The 15513-nt window shown below is 52.7% G+C and overlaps 5 protein-coding genes across 5 annotated transcripts; 3 read left to right on the forward strand and 2 right to left on the reverse strand.

Moving 5' to 3' along the window:
* Positions 1-396: 396 nt before the first annotated feature.
* Positions 397-1373, forward strand: CC77DRAFT_1032003 (eukaryotic translation initiation factor-like protein 6; the record flags this gene model as incomplete). The annotated part of the gene is made up of 4 exons (XM_018526707.1): positions 397-503; positions 612-698; positions 772-1196; positions 1252-1373. 4 exons carry the CDS (start codon positions 397-399, stop codon positions 1371-1373), a joined length of 741 nt encoding a protein of 246 aa, XP_018384635.1.
* A 662-nt stretch (positions 1374-2035) lies between these two features.
* Positions 2036-3472, forward strand: CC77DRAFT_938624 (hypothetical protein; the record flags this gene model as incomplete). Its single annotated transcript, XM_018534627.1, has 1 exon — positions 2036-3472. The coding sequence occupies one exon, from the start codon at positions 2036-2038 to the stop codon at positions 3470-3472; it is 1437 nt and encodes a 478-aa protein (XP_018384636.1).
* Positions 3473-3944: 472 nt separating this feature from the next.
* Positions 3945-7234, reverse strand: CC77DRAFT_1062380 (hypothetical protein; the record flags this gene model as incomplete). Its single annotated transcript, XM_018528516.1, has 2 exons — positions 3945-7105; positions 7171-7234. The coding sequence occupies 2 exons, from the start codon at positions 7232-7234 to the stop codon at positions 3945-3947; spliced, it is 3225 nt and encodes a 1074-aa protein (XP_018384637.1).
* Positions 7235-9761: 2527 nt separating this feature from the next.
* Positions 9762-11722, reverse strand: CC77DRAFT_152647 (hypothetical protein). The gene has a single exon (XM_018530318.1). It carries the CDS (start codon positions 11522-11524, stop codon positions 10118-10120), a length of 1407 nt encoding a protein of 468 aa, XP_018384638.1. The 5' UTR covers positions 11525-11722; the 3' UTR covers positions 9762-10117.
* A 1830-nt stretch (positions 11723-13552) lies between these two features.
* CC77DRAFT_938036 (UV excision repair protein Rad23) lies at positions 13553-14910 on the forward strand (the record flags this gene model as incomplete). The annotated part of the gene is made up of 4 exons (XM_018534586.1): positions 13553-13654; positions 13714-13786; positions 13856-14244; positions 14296-14910. 4 exons carry the CDS (start codon positions 13553-13555, stop codon positions 14908-14910), a joined length of 1179 nt encoding a protein of 392 aa, XP_018384639.1.
* Positions 14911-15513: the final 603 nt, after the last annotated feature.

Below are 15513 nucleotides of genomic sequence, written 5' to 3' on the forward strand. Positions count from 1 at the left end.
ATGGACGTGCGATCCCAGTAACACGTCCAAAGTACGCACGGTGACGGGTACGAGTCGCAGCACGTCGACAAGACGAACATGTCATCTCATCCGACGAACTCGCCAAGTGATGACTCTTCAGATTCACAGTCATAGCAGCACGAGCATGTAGATGCAGTGGCGAAGTTCGCAGTGGGACTTTGCTCATATGCAGGGTTCACTCAGGATGAGTCGAACTGCGCTAGCTCCGATTGGGTAGCGGGGCTTATGATGTCGCTCTTTACAAAATAGTCCCGCCTTCACAGTTTCTGCAGATTCACGACCAGCTTACCCACCGCGCACTAAATACCCTTGCCTTCTTTCTTCTAACCACCCCAAAGAGCCTCACAAAAAGACCCCAACGTCGATTCAACAATCATGGCTGTTCGCGCTCAGTTCGAAAACTCCAACGAAGTCGGTGTCTTCTCTACACTCACAAATGCGTATGCGATTGTCGCAGTCGGCGCAAGCGAGAACTTTTACAGGTGCGCATAGCTCAATAGCTGTTCCCGGCTCGATGTAGTGCGGTAGCATGTTATGCGACCGTGGCGAGCATACACTGCGAAAAATATGTACTGACAGTGGCGCGACAGTGTCTTCGAAGCAGAACTTCAAGATGTCATCCCCATCTGCCACGCCACCATTGCTGGAACCAGAATCGTCGGCAGACTGACTGCTGGGTATGTATCCCGACTTGTGGCATCATGTCATATTCAACCAATGCTACAGGAGAATACTCTAACACATTCCCAGTAACAAGAAAGGTCTCCTCGTTCCCACCACAACCACCGACCAAGAACTCCAGCATCTCCGAAACTCCATACCCGACGAAGTCAAGATTCAGAGAATAGAAGAACGATTATCAGCCCTTGGCAACGTGATATGTTGCAACGACCACGTTGCTCTCGTACACCCGGACATCGAACGCGAAACGGAGGAGATAATAGCTGATGTACTAGGTGTCGAGGTTTTCAGGCAGACTATCGCGGACAACGTGCTCACTGGTAGCTACATGGCTCTCAGCAATCAGGGTGGCATTGTGCACCCAAAGACAAGCATTCAGGACCAAGATGAGCTGTCGAGTTTGCTCCAAGTGCCGCTTGTGGCTGGTAGTGTAAACCGCGGTAGCGCGGTCGTGGGTGCGGGCATGGTCGTCAACGACTGGATGGCTGTCACTGGTATGTGCATATTGATTGAAGAACATCAAGGTCAAGGACTAATTGGAAAATTCAGGTCTCGATACTACAGCGACCGAGCTCTCTGTCGTCGAGTCCGTCTTCAGGCTCGGTGAGGGCAACGGCCCCGCCAACATTAACACCACCCACAAGGACGCCATGGTTGAATCTTTCTATTAGATTATGGTTCTTGGATAGGATTCCTTATTTCTACTCCACTCGCCATCAGTCGTGGTGGAATGCTGAAAGAATTACGATATCGTCCCGAACTACAAAGTGCTCGGAAGAAGCATTCGACGTGCAGGAACAGCGGGACATTGGATCATCTTGTTGCCGCGGCACGTTACAGGCTCGCCAATGTCGTTATGTTGGTATCTGAGGTATATGAGCAGCTGGGTTCCCTTATGAGAGGATAGTATGTGCGACGTGTGCACATCAATCAAAACAGATATGATGTGGAAAACAATGTTAAGAGTAGCGCTATGTTATATCTCCTGGAGTAATCTCATTCTGATCGTGTGCTAATATTTGAGAACTATCCGACTAAGCTAGTATCTTGTGTCACTGAAATGGTAAGTATGCAGGTACCTTTCACCCACAATTAACATGGCTGATAGGGCTGGAGGCGGTGGACACTTTCTGCCGACGCTAAGACATCATCGTTCACGAAAGTCACTTTGCGCCAACGCTCTTTCACCAACCCATGTGGGTGCCAAACACATACCGAAACTCTCTCTCCACCATTCAGCGACATTTTCATTCGCATAGTTCATTAAATCTATCGCATCGTCGGAGAGAAACCTCCATTCGCCTCTTGAATCTCACCCCACCCCAACCGCATCATGTCAGACTCGACAGCGCTCACGAAGCGCAGCGCATCTAATGCGCTTATGCCGCCACCGCCCGCCCCCAAACGTATAAAACGCCCTTCGGTAGTCCTAGACGAAGATACCTATGTTTCCGCCGTTTCACACATCATTCGCCGCGACTTCTTCCCAGGGTTAGCAGAAGCAGACGCACAACGCGAGTATCTCAACGCTGTGGAAAGCAAAGATCGGTCATGGATCAGAGAAGCCGGCAAGAAGCTCACACAGGTCATGACTCCTGTGCCGAGCGGACAAAGAAAGATGGCAGCGAGAACGAGGTTCGACAAGACAGGCGGAGCTGGTGACAAGACTCCAAGTGTATGGGGCGCAGACACACCTGTTACACTCGCTGGGACGGAAATTGAAGACGACGAGGAAGGCCTGGGCAAACTAGATAATGTCGACCTAAACATGAGCTTAGGCGCATTCCAAGCAAAATACACGAGCGAAGACCAGGAGAGTTTCAGTCAAATCATCGACAAGCAGAATAAGACAAAATTTGAGAAGAACATATGGCTACGGGAAAGCAACATGTACGCGAGCAAGCAGCGCGTAGCACAACAGAAGGTCATCGAAGCTAGAGCCGCTGCGTCTGGAGGCAAGGACATGGTACTCAGCACACGACCAAGTCAGAACCTCGATGACCGACCGGCAGCGCCCACAGGACACCGACATACTGCCCGAAACAGCCTCATGTTCGGCCCTGACAGCGTAGAACAATGGGCACCGACTCGCGCGCAACAAGCCGAAAACACCTCCCTCGCACCTCCAAAGAAAGTCCTCTACAACAATACTCGCCTCCCCGCCCCCGAAGCAGACCCTCCTCGTCCACCCAGTCCCACACTTTCAGCCGTCCGTGATGCTGTTGCAGGACGTCCGCGTCTCAATTCCAGCGAAGGAGGTTACACTGGGAGCGAAACACCCCGAGTGAACGGCTACGCTTTCGTTGACGCGCAACCCCCTTCTCCCTCTGACGATGACGACGACGACGCACCCACCGACCTCCTAGAACGTTACGGTCTAGGTAGTAGTGACAAAACCACACCATTCACAATCAACGACTCGTCGTCGCGCGAGAAGATGCATCACAAAATGGTCGAGCAGATTGGTGCTAAACGATCCAACACCGACAAGCAGGCGAAGCCAACAGGCTCGGGCTTGGGAATATTCACAAGTGAGACGCCGAGATTCTTAAGCGCGCCGACGCCAAGGAGAGGACCTGCTATTGGCGGCATGACACCAGGAAGGAAAGCGAAAGGAGATTTGACGCCCGCCGCTCAGAGGCTATTTGAGAGAATGGGCAAAGCGACACCAAGGGGTGGAGGCAGTGCTGGGTTTGGTGGGGATAGAAAGGGGGGATCTGGGTTAGGACGGGATTGGACGCCTACGCCTAGAGTCAAGAGGAGAGCATAGAAGGTGTGAGTGGGTAGGATAAGAAGAAAGAGGTTTGTGCGAAGTGCTCGTGCAAATGTTGTGTTTTGGTTATATTGGAGCGGAGCAGCAATAGCAATAGTGATACCCAACTTCTATACTTGATAATCCTTTACGCAATCTTTAAACATATTCTTCGTTTCATTAGCGACTAAACAGCAGGTATCACACATTACCATGGCAATCTCCACGGCAACAAGACTTATGGACATCATCAGAACATGGATATCAATAAAAGTTCTACCTAAAAAAAAACCCTCCACGCGAAACCTGCGCGGCCGCCCAGGGTATCCGGAATGAAGTAATGCTATAGAACTGCGCAAGAAACCAACAATGCAGTTAACCAAAAGAACCCGCTTTATGCAACCACCCTGTACAAAGAAAATCATCGGATAACGACGGCAGAACCATTCATAATGTACAATTACCATTCTCGTTGCAATCAGAGATGTGTTTAATTGCCCCTCCTCCGTTGCTCTCCCGGCCCCTGATAGCTCCTGAACTGTGTTCCAGGGGCGTGGTAGCTCCTATACTGCCGCCTAGGTCTTGATTGTGGATCAGACGAACGTTCACCGTTGTTTTGAGGCTGCCCTTCACGCTGTTCGTAGTGCATCGGTAAAGTATGGGGATGCGTCGGGGAGTAGGCTTGTTGTTGAGAAGGGGGAGGACCCTGTTGTGGTGGTCCTGACTGCCCGATGTAGGGTAGAGGCGGTGGCCCGCTTTGTGGCGGAGGCGCCATATTTGCGGGAAGTATTGGTTGACCCCCGTACTGGTGGATCTTGAGTGGTTGGTATGAGCCTGTGCTCGATGATGGAGGGGGAGGTGCTTGAAAGGATCCTGGTGGTGGTATGTAGCCACCTTGGTATGACGGTGCACCGCCGTATGGTTGTGGGTACGGTGGCGGCGGCGGCCCTTGAGGCGGGTGCGACGTTGGTGGGTAGCTTGGTGATTGCGGTGGATATGGCTGGCGAGGCGGTGCAGGATCATAATGTGCGAAGCGGTAGTTGATGGGAGGTGCGGATGGCAATGGCCCAGGAGGCTTTGGCGGAAGTGGCAATGCTCCTGCGGGTGGAGCATATGGGCTCTGATGTGTCGGTGGAGTCCGGCCTGACTTGTTCTGTTCCCCATAATGAGGCTGTGAAGCATGACCTTGGTATGGCGATGATGCGGACTGTTGAGACACCTGATGACCACTCATCCGTCTATCATGTTCCCATTGCTGGGGGGGTTGTTCGTTGGATTGTCGACGGGCTGCAAACATGCCTGACAAACCATCGTACAGGCCCGTTGATGGCCTTGTTGGATCGTATGCCGCGACTTCAGCTCGTTCTTGTGTATTTGAGGATTGAGTAGTTGCTCTATACCAGGCAGGCGGCCCCTGTCTATAGTGGGAACGATCGGGAGGTTCTCGACCAAGCTCGCGTGCCTTCCTGTCCAGAAGTTCCCTAATCTTTTGTAAAGGATCCCGACGACGCAACGACTCTTCGGGCTCGCGTGTCTGTGGTGGAACACTTGATTGTTGCTGTTGTTGTGATGGGGGCGGAGGAGGTTGTTGTTGCCAAGATTGAGTATTTGATGGTGGGGAAGATGGTGGGTTGCTTTGAGGCGGGCCACTCAACGCATCCATCAATGCCTGATCTATAGGCGGCTCTTCCTTGTTCATCACAGCGTCTACCCTAAGCGCGTCGCTCCTGGATGGTGTCCGACGATGAGTAGAAGCTTCTCGCATTGATGGTGTACTCGGCTCTCGAGCTGGGGGCAGAGACTCCCTGTTCCTAGAGACAGGGACCTCCTGATCATCGTTGAGGATGTCCATGATTCTATGTGTTGATAACCTTGGTGTTGATTTCGCCGGAACTTCAGTTTCTTTCGCCGAAGCCGTGGCGCTAGCTTCAGAAAGAGGGCCACTTTGAGTCAGATCTACTGCAGCTTGGGTGCTCTTAGGAGGACTGCTATGCGCAGCTTGAGACGGCAATCCCAACGGTACCGCTGGCTGTGCGAACTCAGGGGATTTTTCTCGTGCAGGCTCCTGTTTTATGATAGGCGTTGTCGCTCGTGGAGGCGGTGGCGGCTGTTGGCGCGGGTCTGGGTAGTGGTACTGAGGCTTTGGCACGACCGTGGTGCGCGGCTGATGTGCTGATACGTCAGCAAGCATCATGAGCAGAGCGGCATGCTCGTTCGAAATAATTTCGGCCTTGGGTGGTTCTGGTTGTGGTGTTGGCGTCCTTTCAACTTCAACGGCGGCATCAGCGAGACTGGTGATGTTATAATGTGCGATCGCTTCTGTGCGATCTGGTCCGTCAAACTTTGCAAAGCCACCAGCAACGTCGTCGATAGAATCATCAGCCTCTTCATCGTTCTCGACAAAAGCGACACGTGCTGCGGTGAACTGTCGCCGCACGGAATCGTTCTTGAGCTCCTTGTCTGCCTCAACGTAAGCTCTGCTACGTGAGGCAAACTTCGAGCCGATGCGATAATCATCAGCATGAATAGGTTCGTCACTGAAAGTAGGCGGAAGAATGTTGTCTTCATCGTCTGTGGCGTCGGCCTCCTGGCCCTTCATCTCCCGTTCGAGTTGCTTGGCGCGGTAGAATATTTGAAGCATAAAGTCATCTTGTAGCTCTCGAAATCTGTTGACATACTGCTCGCGCTGGATATGCTCCTCAGCAATGCGCACTCGTTCCAATTCTTCGAGGCGATATGTGCGCATAGCATTGACTTGGTCCAGACGAGCGTCGCGGCGTTGGTCCAGCTGGGCCATAACAGCATCGTACTCGGGACATTTTTTGTGGTATCGAGGATCGTCCTCAAGATTCTTCGTCGTGCGATTCGCCAACTCTTCTAGCAAGACCTTCTGAACCTTTGCAAGACTGCGGTAACTCATCTTGAGATTGAGTTGTCGACGCAAATCAGTCTCCACATTGATGTCCGGATGCGGTTGGCGCCGACGACCGGGCAAACGCCTGCCGGACTTTGCAGGGGCATCGCCATTGGTCGGCAGAACGTTCTGAAGGCTTTGATGGCCGTCAACATCTGGAACCTGCTCAGGTGAATTGGGTGCTGTGCTAGCATCTGTTAATTCAGGAGGTTGGTCGGCGGCGGTGTCTGCTGCTGTTTCTTTTGTTTTGCGCTTTTTGCGCGGTTGTTGTTCGGAGACATCGCTTTGGTTTCGGGTTAGAACTCCGTTTGGACGTGTTTTGCTGGACTGTGTTGAGTCGTCTGATGCGCGTCTCTTCTTGCCAGCCGCTTTTGGTGCCGTTGAAGTCGCATCAGATGAGGGCTTCTGTGGCTCTGGAGTTTGCGTGCCATTCATGGGTGTGTTGTTGTCGTAAGAGCCATTAGATCTCTGCTGCGAACCAGAATCGGACGATGTTCGGCTGCGCTTGGCTGGTCGCGCATCCTCATGGTCGGGAGTTGCATCCTCGTTTTGCGCAATCTCATTCAGAGAACTGCGACGACTGCCAGAGCTTGCGCTAGATGGCCCAGCCGAGCTCGTGTGGTTAGACGTGCCTTTTGCACCGCGACGCGTTGTCATTTGGAACGGTACTGAAGGAGCAAGGCGAGATGTCTTCGAACCCTGAAGACTACTTCGCTTATTAGACAATGCGCTAGCGGCTATGCCAAGGTTAGCATAACCCTTTAGGGAGCATACAAAAGCAGTCGTAGGCTTGCGGACTTACGCGGCGTCTTGAGAGGGGTGTTGGAAATGGCCTTTGTGCCTTTGAACTTTCGTTTCGGCGGCATGTTGTTGGGTGAGACCCGTAGGTAGAGACCTGACAAGCCAGCCATTAGCTTAGAATCATGACATGACGGAGGGCAGCAAAAGCTGGAGCTAGCTTTCGAGTAGAGCACTCCGTACTTACAGACCCAAGATGTGATGTCCAGTCAGTATTTGATGTTGTCACTCCCTGGTGTGGTAGGTAGAGCGATGATTGAGCTGTCAGCAAGACGTGTCAGCACACAGTCGAAGTAGTATCGGGAACAGACAACGCCCGAATAACTCCATCGCGTTTTGTGCTAGTTTAGTCGTAGACTTGTGGTATTCGTGCTGTAGTTTTGCGCGAGCTGAGTGGCGGATGTGAAGTACTTACTATGACAAGTCGCCTCAGTGAGTACAGTGACTTGCTTGACAATGTGACGCAAAGTCTAAATCAACGAGTCACAAATTCATGAACTGCTTTCGGGGCAATCCAGAGTTGTGTCGATATGTTTTCAACGCGGTTTGCCTGTCGGAAACGAAGTTGTGGGTGCTCGCAAGAGAGAAATAACCCTGCAGAAGGAATGCTCCGTGTGGCACAGTCGAGCAGAGGTGTCGGAAGGGACAGATGCTCAGATATATCAGGGCAATAAGATGTCAAAGAGATCGCACTTGTAGCGTAAGCTCCAGAGACTGTCGAGGGTGTTGGAAATCGCGTTCCTTCGGCGCATGAAGATGAAGCTCTTGTGAGATCCTTGGTCAGGCTTCGCGCCTTGCCGGATTGGGATCTGAGTCCACGAATGACAGCGCTCTTCACCTGCAACAATCGCAGCGAGGTATCGTACAGTAGGACCTGAACATCTACGCAGTTGCTAGGCGGCTTGGGTTGAAGCTCTACAGTAATTACTACGGCTACTAGCCTGTATTGACGGCGCTGTTGGTTCTGCGCCTTAGGCCTTCTGATGCAGCACACCAACCGAAGACGGCAATGACCCAGACACCCAGATTACGTGCATCGCTCATATGGACCTCTCCCGCCGCCACCGTGTCTCGCACTACAAATCATCGCGTTTGTCCTGTTGTCCTTGCCATCATAGTATCTTAATCTCTTCGAAGCATTCGGCGCACCTTCTCGAAGCTTTTCAAGTTGCTTCATCCAGGTTTCACGTCGCACGTCATTAGCCGCAGCGCTAGACGGGACGATCCTCCCGAATCGTCACCATCGCCCCTGCCCCCTTCACCCAAGGGTTGTAACGCAAAAACGAACATTACAAGTACTTGACGTAGAAAAAAAAAGGTCATGCTCTCGCGTTCTGTGACAATGTTCTCTAGCCGATACGTAGTCTGTTCTGAAGGAAGCGGCGCAGCGTGCATTCATCGAGCGCCTTGCAGCGCATCACACGTAAATAGGTCTTCAGGAGGCAAAGGGTTTCTAGAACAACTTTTGTCGACGAGCTGTTCTGGACCTGGCTTGTTGTTATGTTCTCTTTGCGAAGAATACCATAATATTTATGCGATTGACCCTGCCATGCAGCATACGTTGCTCATACCGCATACCATGTACAACGGTGCGATGGAGTGGACGAATGAATAGGCGGCAGGTAACGTCGAAAGCGCCACAGGACAGGCGAGAGCAGTTGAACACGCCACAGGTTGTTTGATCGTTATCCGAACATCAGGAAAACCCGTGCGCTTCCTTCGATTAACATTGGTAACAACTGCTACCACGTCTTCTTGCGCACAACGCTTATTAATTCCATTCTTTCCTGTGGAAGTGCTATAATCTTACTGCCAGTATGGTGCCGCCATTTCCTAATGATGACATACAGTCAAGAAGCACGCCACTCCAAGAGCTATCTAACAGAAAATACCGAGTGTAAGGATACTTGTTGGACAAGATAGAATTTGACCACCTAGTTAGACCCTGTGGTCTTTGCCCACCTGCTTACATCCAATAGTCCCACAACCCAGTAAACCGTATGTGTACCGCAAGAAAAGATTTTCAACATCGAACATGCTCTCATCGATACGACACCACACATTCACTCCGCTCCCGCAATTACTCATCAACCATCCTCGTTACTTGGGCAATAAAGACACCCGTGCGCCTGGTATCATATCCGCAAAACCCGGCGTGCACATGGCACTCAGGGCAATCGCGCCCGAATTCGTCATCATTCATCTCCCCACACGCTCGCCATCAACGGTCGTCCAGTAGGTTTGCAAATGAAGCACGTATTCGGGCCCTTTTGACGGCGATGTGAAGCGGGGATCTCCCACGTTGTTGTTGTTCGCTTCCTAAAGACACACCATGTGGGGCTGGCAAATAGCTTTCCCCTGGCATGATGCATGTTATTACATCAACTGGCGTTGGCGTCAGTCATGTAGCGCCATCGCGATAGGGAACCGTTGAAATCGAGGCTGAAAGCTTTTGTGAAGTAGGTTCTAAAGGGTCTGAAGGTTTGGAAGATTCTGCAGACGGAGAGGAAGAAAACGATAGTTCGCGTACGAAAGTGGGAGGGGTTAAAGTTCATGTCCATTCAATTGAGAATTTTTGTGTTGTTTTGGGTATAACGCCTTGCCTTGCGGCTTATTTTGTCTCTTCCGTTCTTATCCGATCCGGGTTTCCTTTCTTTGTGATACGCCACCAATTGACCAGCAAAAAAGTAAGATGCTAAATGCGATGAAATATTTCGTCCGCTCAAACAGCCCTATATGCTGGAGCCCAGACCTAATGAAGTTGCGATGCGAGAACGCTCAACGCTCGATCAAACCCCCGTGAGGGCGAGAGCCAGTGACAGAAGGGAATATGTAACATGAAGGAAACACCAAAGGTATGAACAGCTAGGAAAATCGTATCGTACAAACGTGTAGAGACATTACATCTTGCACATAACGTGGATGAAATCAAGGAAATAACGTTAGATCAATCATCGATCTGGAGAGTATTGCAAGGCGACTCGACGGGAGCCGCTCATGCTGCTTCGTGGAGAGGAGTTGAGCACGAAGTCAGGAATCGGAGGTGTCATTGCCCGACTAGGAGGAGATGGACTCCTAGACTTGGACTGCATGCTTGCCGCACGTTCGCGAGTGAAGCTTCTGGCCTGATGAAGAGAGGGAGGGCCTACTGCAGTTTGGCTGAGGTTACTGCTCGACCTCATCCGGTTAAATGAGCGTGGAGGGCATGCGATGGCTTGGTTTGAGTATGGGCTGGCCATAATGCTGGTACCAGGCGTTGCTGCAGGAGGTGGCAGACCAGACGGACTTTCTGACCTGAATAGTGGATGAATATGAGCCTCGCTGCATGCCGGACTAGGAGGACGCGAAATGTCTGGCATCATCCTGGGAGGTGGGGCCAAGTCTTCATCCTCCTCTGGAAGCTCTGAAAGGAATGGACCGTCCAATGCACGCGCAGGCGAATTCGGGCGACTGCCGGGAATTGGCTCCAAAGTCGTGCCTCTTGATGGTGCTGCTTGCAGAACGACATCGCGTGCTGGAAGACTCACGCTGCTTGTGTCCCAACTATCGAAACCATCTGAATGGGAGACGGTATCGATTGACTGCCGATTCGAATAAATGCTGACTGGGGCGTCTTTGGTGAAGGACTTCTGGCTGATGAGAGTGGTACGCGATGTGACTGGACGGACTACGTGACGAAGAGAATCTCTGAAAGATTTGAGTGACTGTGATGAGCGAGTGGAGAAGGTAGGAGAGGGCAAGGCTCCTAGAATCTCAGGTTGCTGGTGAGCGGCCAAAGGGGACGAAGGTTGGACTGGCTCTGCGAAGTGGAGATTGTTTGGGCGTGAAGTTCGCAGCTCACTCATGACTGAGTCACGAGGACCTGATGTGACGACGGTCTGCACTTTAGGTGTCTTGCGGTTCCACAGGGACGAAGTGTAGAGGATAATCTGACTGGAGCAGGAGATGGCCCAGGCTGCTATTTGACCTGAGACATGGCTGTCCCAGTCTGAGACTGGTCCACTGAGGGGGCCAGCAGTAACTTCTGCCCATCTTGACTTGATCATGATGATCAGGATGAGGGAAAGTACCAGCGCAGCGCCTGATACAAGGACGCTGGTGGCTACAAGAGCCTTTCTTGCCCGACCTGATCGTTCTAGAGCTCCGCGGACATCTCCTACATTGTGGAACATGTAGAAGCCAATGCAGCAGAGAGAGACAACGTCGACCGTGCCTGCCACAGCAGCAATGTTGACGAGGGACGATTGAGCCGAAGAAAACGATGCTGCCTCCAGAATAGACAAGATTGAGTCTGCAGCCGTGCTTGACCATGCAACAACGCCGACGAGAGAAAGGTAAAATTTGCGAGACTGTAACATGATGAAAGGATTGCGTGAGGTTGTTGGCCAGCTCAAACCCCAGCCTGAGTGCTGTTTGGTGGAAAGGCGACAGTCAGCCCGGAGAACCTCAAGGTATCGATGAGACAGCAGCAGTATAGTCGTATTATAGTACCAGGGGTTTCCAGGGGGTACTGTCGATAATTGGTTTTGGTTGACTGACACCAAAGAGGATGCTGCAGAGAAGTGGGTGAACTATCGGTTGAAATGCAAGATGGAGCCCCCAGTGTTGTTGCTGTGGAGAGGCGCGAAACCGGATACGCGCGAGACGAACGCGTTGCAGGAAATAATGCGGCTGTATAGCTGCAGCTACTATAGTCGAGCAAGCCGTTACGGGGCGTGGCTGATGCGGGTCTAGGCCGGATATAGTATGTACGTTATGGCTGGCCGATCTTCGGTAGGCGACTAAGGATTACGACGGGTTTTGGGAAGCGAGCGTTGGAGGATGACGACCAACGACTGGTTGACGAGCGATGCAGTGACGAAAAAGGGACAGGACGGCGGCGTGAAGAGGGGAGAGCATGTGGGGAGGGACGAGAAGTAATAATAAATTTAGAAGAAGTCGAGAGGGCTGATGTGTGCCCATTGTTTCGTGGACTGGCCTGCAACACGCGTAGGACAAACGGGGAAACCCCTACTAGTACGCTGGGATGCACGCAAGCATCTATCCAGCATGGCGCTGCACGACCTTGAGGCATGGTTACCGAGTCCTCAGGCATGGCCATGCGACATTGGCACAACAGAATGCAGTAGCTTGGCCGCAGAGCTGAGAGTATAATGGCATGCCTATGAATCAGTTTGCTGGCACTGGTGCCGGATGCACTGGAATCTGATGCAAAAGAAGAAAAACGGTTTGTCTTTTCGAAACACGAGCAGAGGCAGCCAATGGCAGGCCTGACCGGCTCAGGCGTCGAGAGCCGGAAACAGTTCAAGGGCCTACCTGTCAAAGTTTAAGGTGTGGAGCTGCGGTAAGTTTAGCCCTTCATTTCCTTACGCGTTGTTTTGGCTATGCGTTCGGCAGACACAACAAACAACCCTACGAAATGGCGTTCGGACAATTTCCAGGACTGATGAGCTGTGGAGCCTCGCTCGATCTGCCATGTAAGCGCTGGAGGAGTCATTACGGAGGTGCGACCGACGATAGTCCCCTTCTGCAGCGCGGAGGTCACAGCATATCCATAGGCGGCAGTCATACAGTCGGCGTGTCGTAGCCAGAGTTTGCCATGGCGGTGAAACGGTTGCCCTCGCCTCATAATTGGCGACTCATGGGCGGCGATTGAAACAAAGGGCCGATCAGATGTGCTGCAGATGGCTGGGCGACGACGATGACAGCAACCTTGTCAGGTTTTTGGAGTTGTTGGTGCGCGGCATCTGGAAGCGTGCCGTGTGTCGATGGATGTCAGCCCACTAGGCCGGGGAGGAGATGAAGCTGCGGCTGGGCGATCTACTGTTGCGTCACTGGCCGTGTTCTGGCCGTTGGGGGCCCTGCAATGGATTCGCGAGCCCTGAGCTGGATGTCAGCATTCGTTACAAAAAGCAAAAGTCCCGTGACCGTGGTGGGTGTGTGGGTGGGTACGTCAATACCGAGGTATAGGCGTAGGGGTCTTCGCGTTCGCTTTAGCACTGAGCTGCGTCCTGTCAATCGATGGATCGATGCGTGCCTGGAGCCTGTAATGCGCCACACGTCTGTGGCGGCAGAGTGTGGCGGGTGAGATGGCGATGTGGTTGACGACAGAGATTCTGCCTAACTCAACACTAACGGACTTTGTTTCCACAGTCTTCTGAGCAAACGAACCACGCTTTGTAAGAATAAAAAGACGACAGTTGTCTCGGCTTTCTATCACTTGCTGCAAGCTTCCCTCACTACTCAGGTACTACTAAACCCCGCCAAGAAGTGGAAGTGCCTCATCATCCCCACTACCTCATCTTGAACATCAACACCCCACCCGACACAGCTCCATCTTCGACCACGCACGCAGCAACCGCCAAGATGAAGATCACATTCAAGGTATGTCCTTTGCTGCACTTCCGGCCGCTACGGAGCCACAGCTGACCACTCCGCAGGACCTCAAGCAGAACAAGTTCGTCATCGAGGCCGAGCCTTCGGAAACGGTGCGCAGACCCGCCACATGTCGAAATTTATCGCAACCACATGCTAATACACGCACTAGATTGGCGCCCTCAAGTCCAAGATCCAGGCAGAGAAAGGCTGGGAAGTTCCCCAGCAGAAGCTCATCTACTCTGGTAAGCTTGCAGCCGCACCCGGCGAGGTGGCATGGCAGCTACAGTCCAGTCGCTGACACAAGACAACAGGCAAGATCCTGCAAGATGCCAACACGGTCGAGTCGTATAACATTGAGGAGAAGGGCTTCATCGTCTGCATGGTCTCTAAGCCAAAGGCCGCTGCATCGACAAGTAGAGCAGCGCCTTCCACACCTGCCCCAGCAGCAGCCCAGACGCCTGTAGCTCCGGCCGCACCAGCGCCTTCATCCAGCACACAGAACGCCCCTGCTACACCATCACCAGCACCGGCCCAGGCGTCCGGCGAACGCTTCAATGACCCCTCGGCTCTGACTATGGGTGGAGAGCGCGAGGCCGCCATTGCAAACATGGAGAGCATGGGTTTCGCAAGGGCTGACATCGACCGGGCCATGCGCGCCGCCTTCTTCAACCCCGACCGCGCGGTTGAGTATCTTCTGACGGTAGGACAAGCGACGCTCCTGCCATTCAGACACGTTCTAACGTCCTTCTAGGGTATTCCCGAGAGTGCGCTCCAGGAGCAGGCACAACAAGCACAAGCTCGTGCCCCAACCTCGCCCACCCCCCTTCAAGGCAACACAGATGCGCCCGCACCCACCGGGAACGCACCTTCCGGAGGTGATGAGCCGATGAACCTGTTCGAAGCCGCTGCCCAGGCCGCCCAAAATCGCGGAGGTGCTGGCGGTGCTCGCTCAGGTGGTACTGGAGGCGGTGCTGCGGCCGGTGCGCTCAACGCCAACTCTCTCGACTTCTTGCGCAACAATCCGCAGTTCCAGCAGTTACGACAGGTTGTACAACAGCAGCCACAAATGCTTGAGCCTATTCTACAGCAGGTTGGCGCAGGTAACCCTCAGTTGGCGTCGATGATCGCAAACAACCCCGAGCAGTTCCTGCAGCTCCTCGCAGAGGACGCAGACGAAGATGCGCCACTGCCACCCGGTGCCCAGGCCATCTCTGTGACCGAGGAGGAGCGCGAGGCTATTGAGCGCTTGTGTCGCCTTGGCTTTGAGCGGGATCTCGTTATCCAGGCCTATTTTGCATGCGACAAGAATGAGGAGCTGGCCGCAAACTTCCTCTTCGACCAGCCCGACGATGCGGACGATCAGTAGAGGCCTTCGAGCTCTGTGCCATCACTGTGCGACCCTACCATACCCGATATTGACATTCGTCCGTCTGATATCACCGTTACAATCGCACGACAAATATCCCCGAAAATTGGACGATATTATCTCGAGTCCATTCCCATTACACGGCTAAGTGCAGTACTTGGGATGCGGAAAGGAATCTCCGACCAATCCTACTGATTTCTATGACGATACATGATACCTTCCGCATGCGGCACGGCTAGGAGCTGCAACTGCTGATTCTCTGGGTAGTTCGAGGACCAGCATGCGCTTGCCAGGCTGAGTAATAGTTCATCAATAAATCATCCCATTTCCAGTATTGAATTGCAATGTGTAACAATACCAAGCTGACATGACTTCCTGACAATCGCTGCTTACCTCTAGCCCGTGACGTATCGGTATCGCAGTTGTGGTAATTTTACGCGAAATCCTATAGTTGACCCAAGTGGCAGCAAGGGAAAAAGCACGTCCTCGTTGTCTCACTCAGCCTCCTTTGAAAAACAAAGCAAAGGTCGCGTATCTCATGATCCTGCCCTGACCCTACGTTCACATCTCCTTTTTCCGTTTCCAAACGGACAGGCCTTTATT

The sequence above is a fragment of the Alternaria alternata genome (assembly GCF_001642055.1).
Source record: "Alternaria alternata strain SRC1lrK2f unplaced genomic scaffold CC77scaffold_13, whole genome shotgun sequence".
Taxonomy (NCBI): Eukaryota; Fungi; Ascomycota; class Dothideomycetes; order Pleosporales; family Pleosporaceae; genus Alternaria; species Alternaria alternata.

What these genes read in the sequence shown, in the direction of transcription:
- CC77DRAFT_152647 (XM_018530318.1), bottom strand. Translation starts at nt 11,524, where the DNA reads ATGTTACAGTCTCGCAAATTTTACCTTTCTCTCGTCGGCGTTGTTGCA.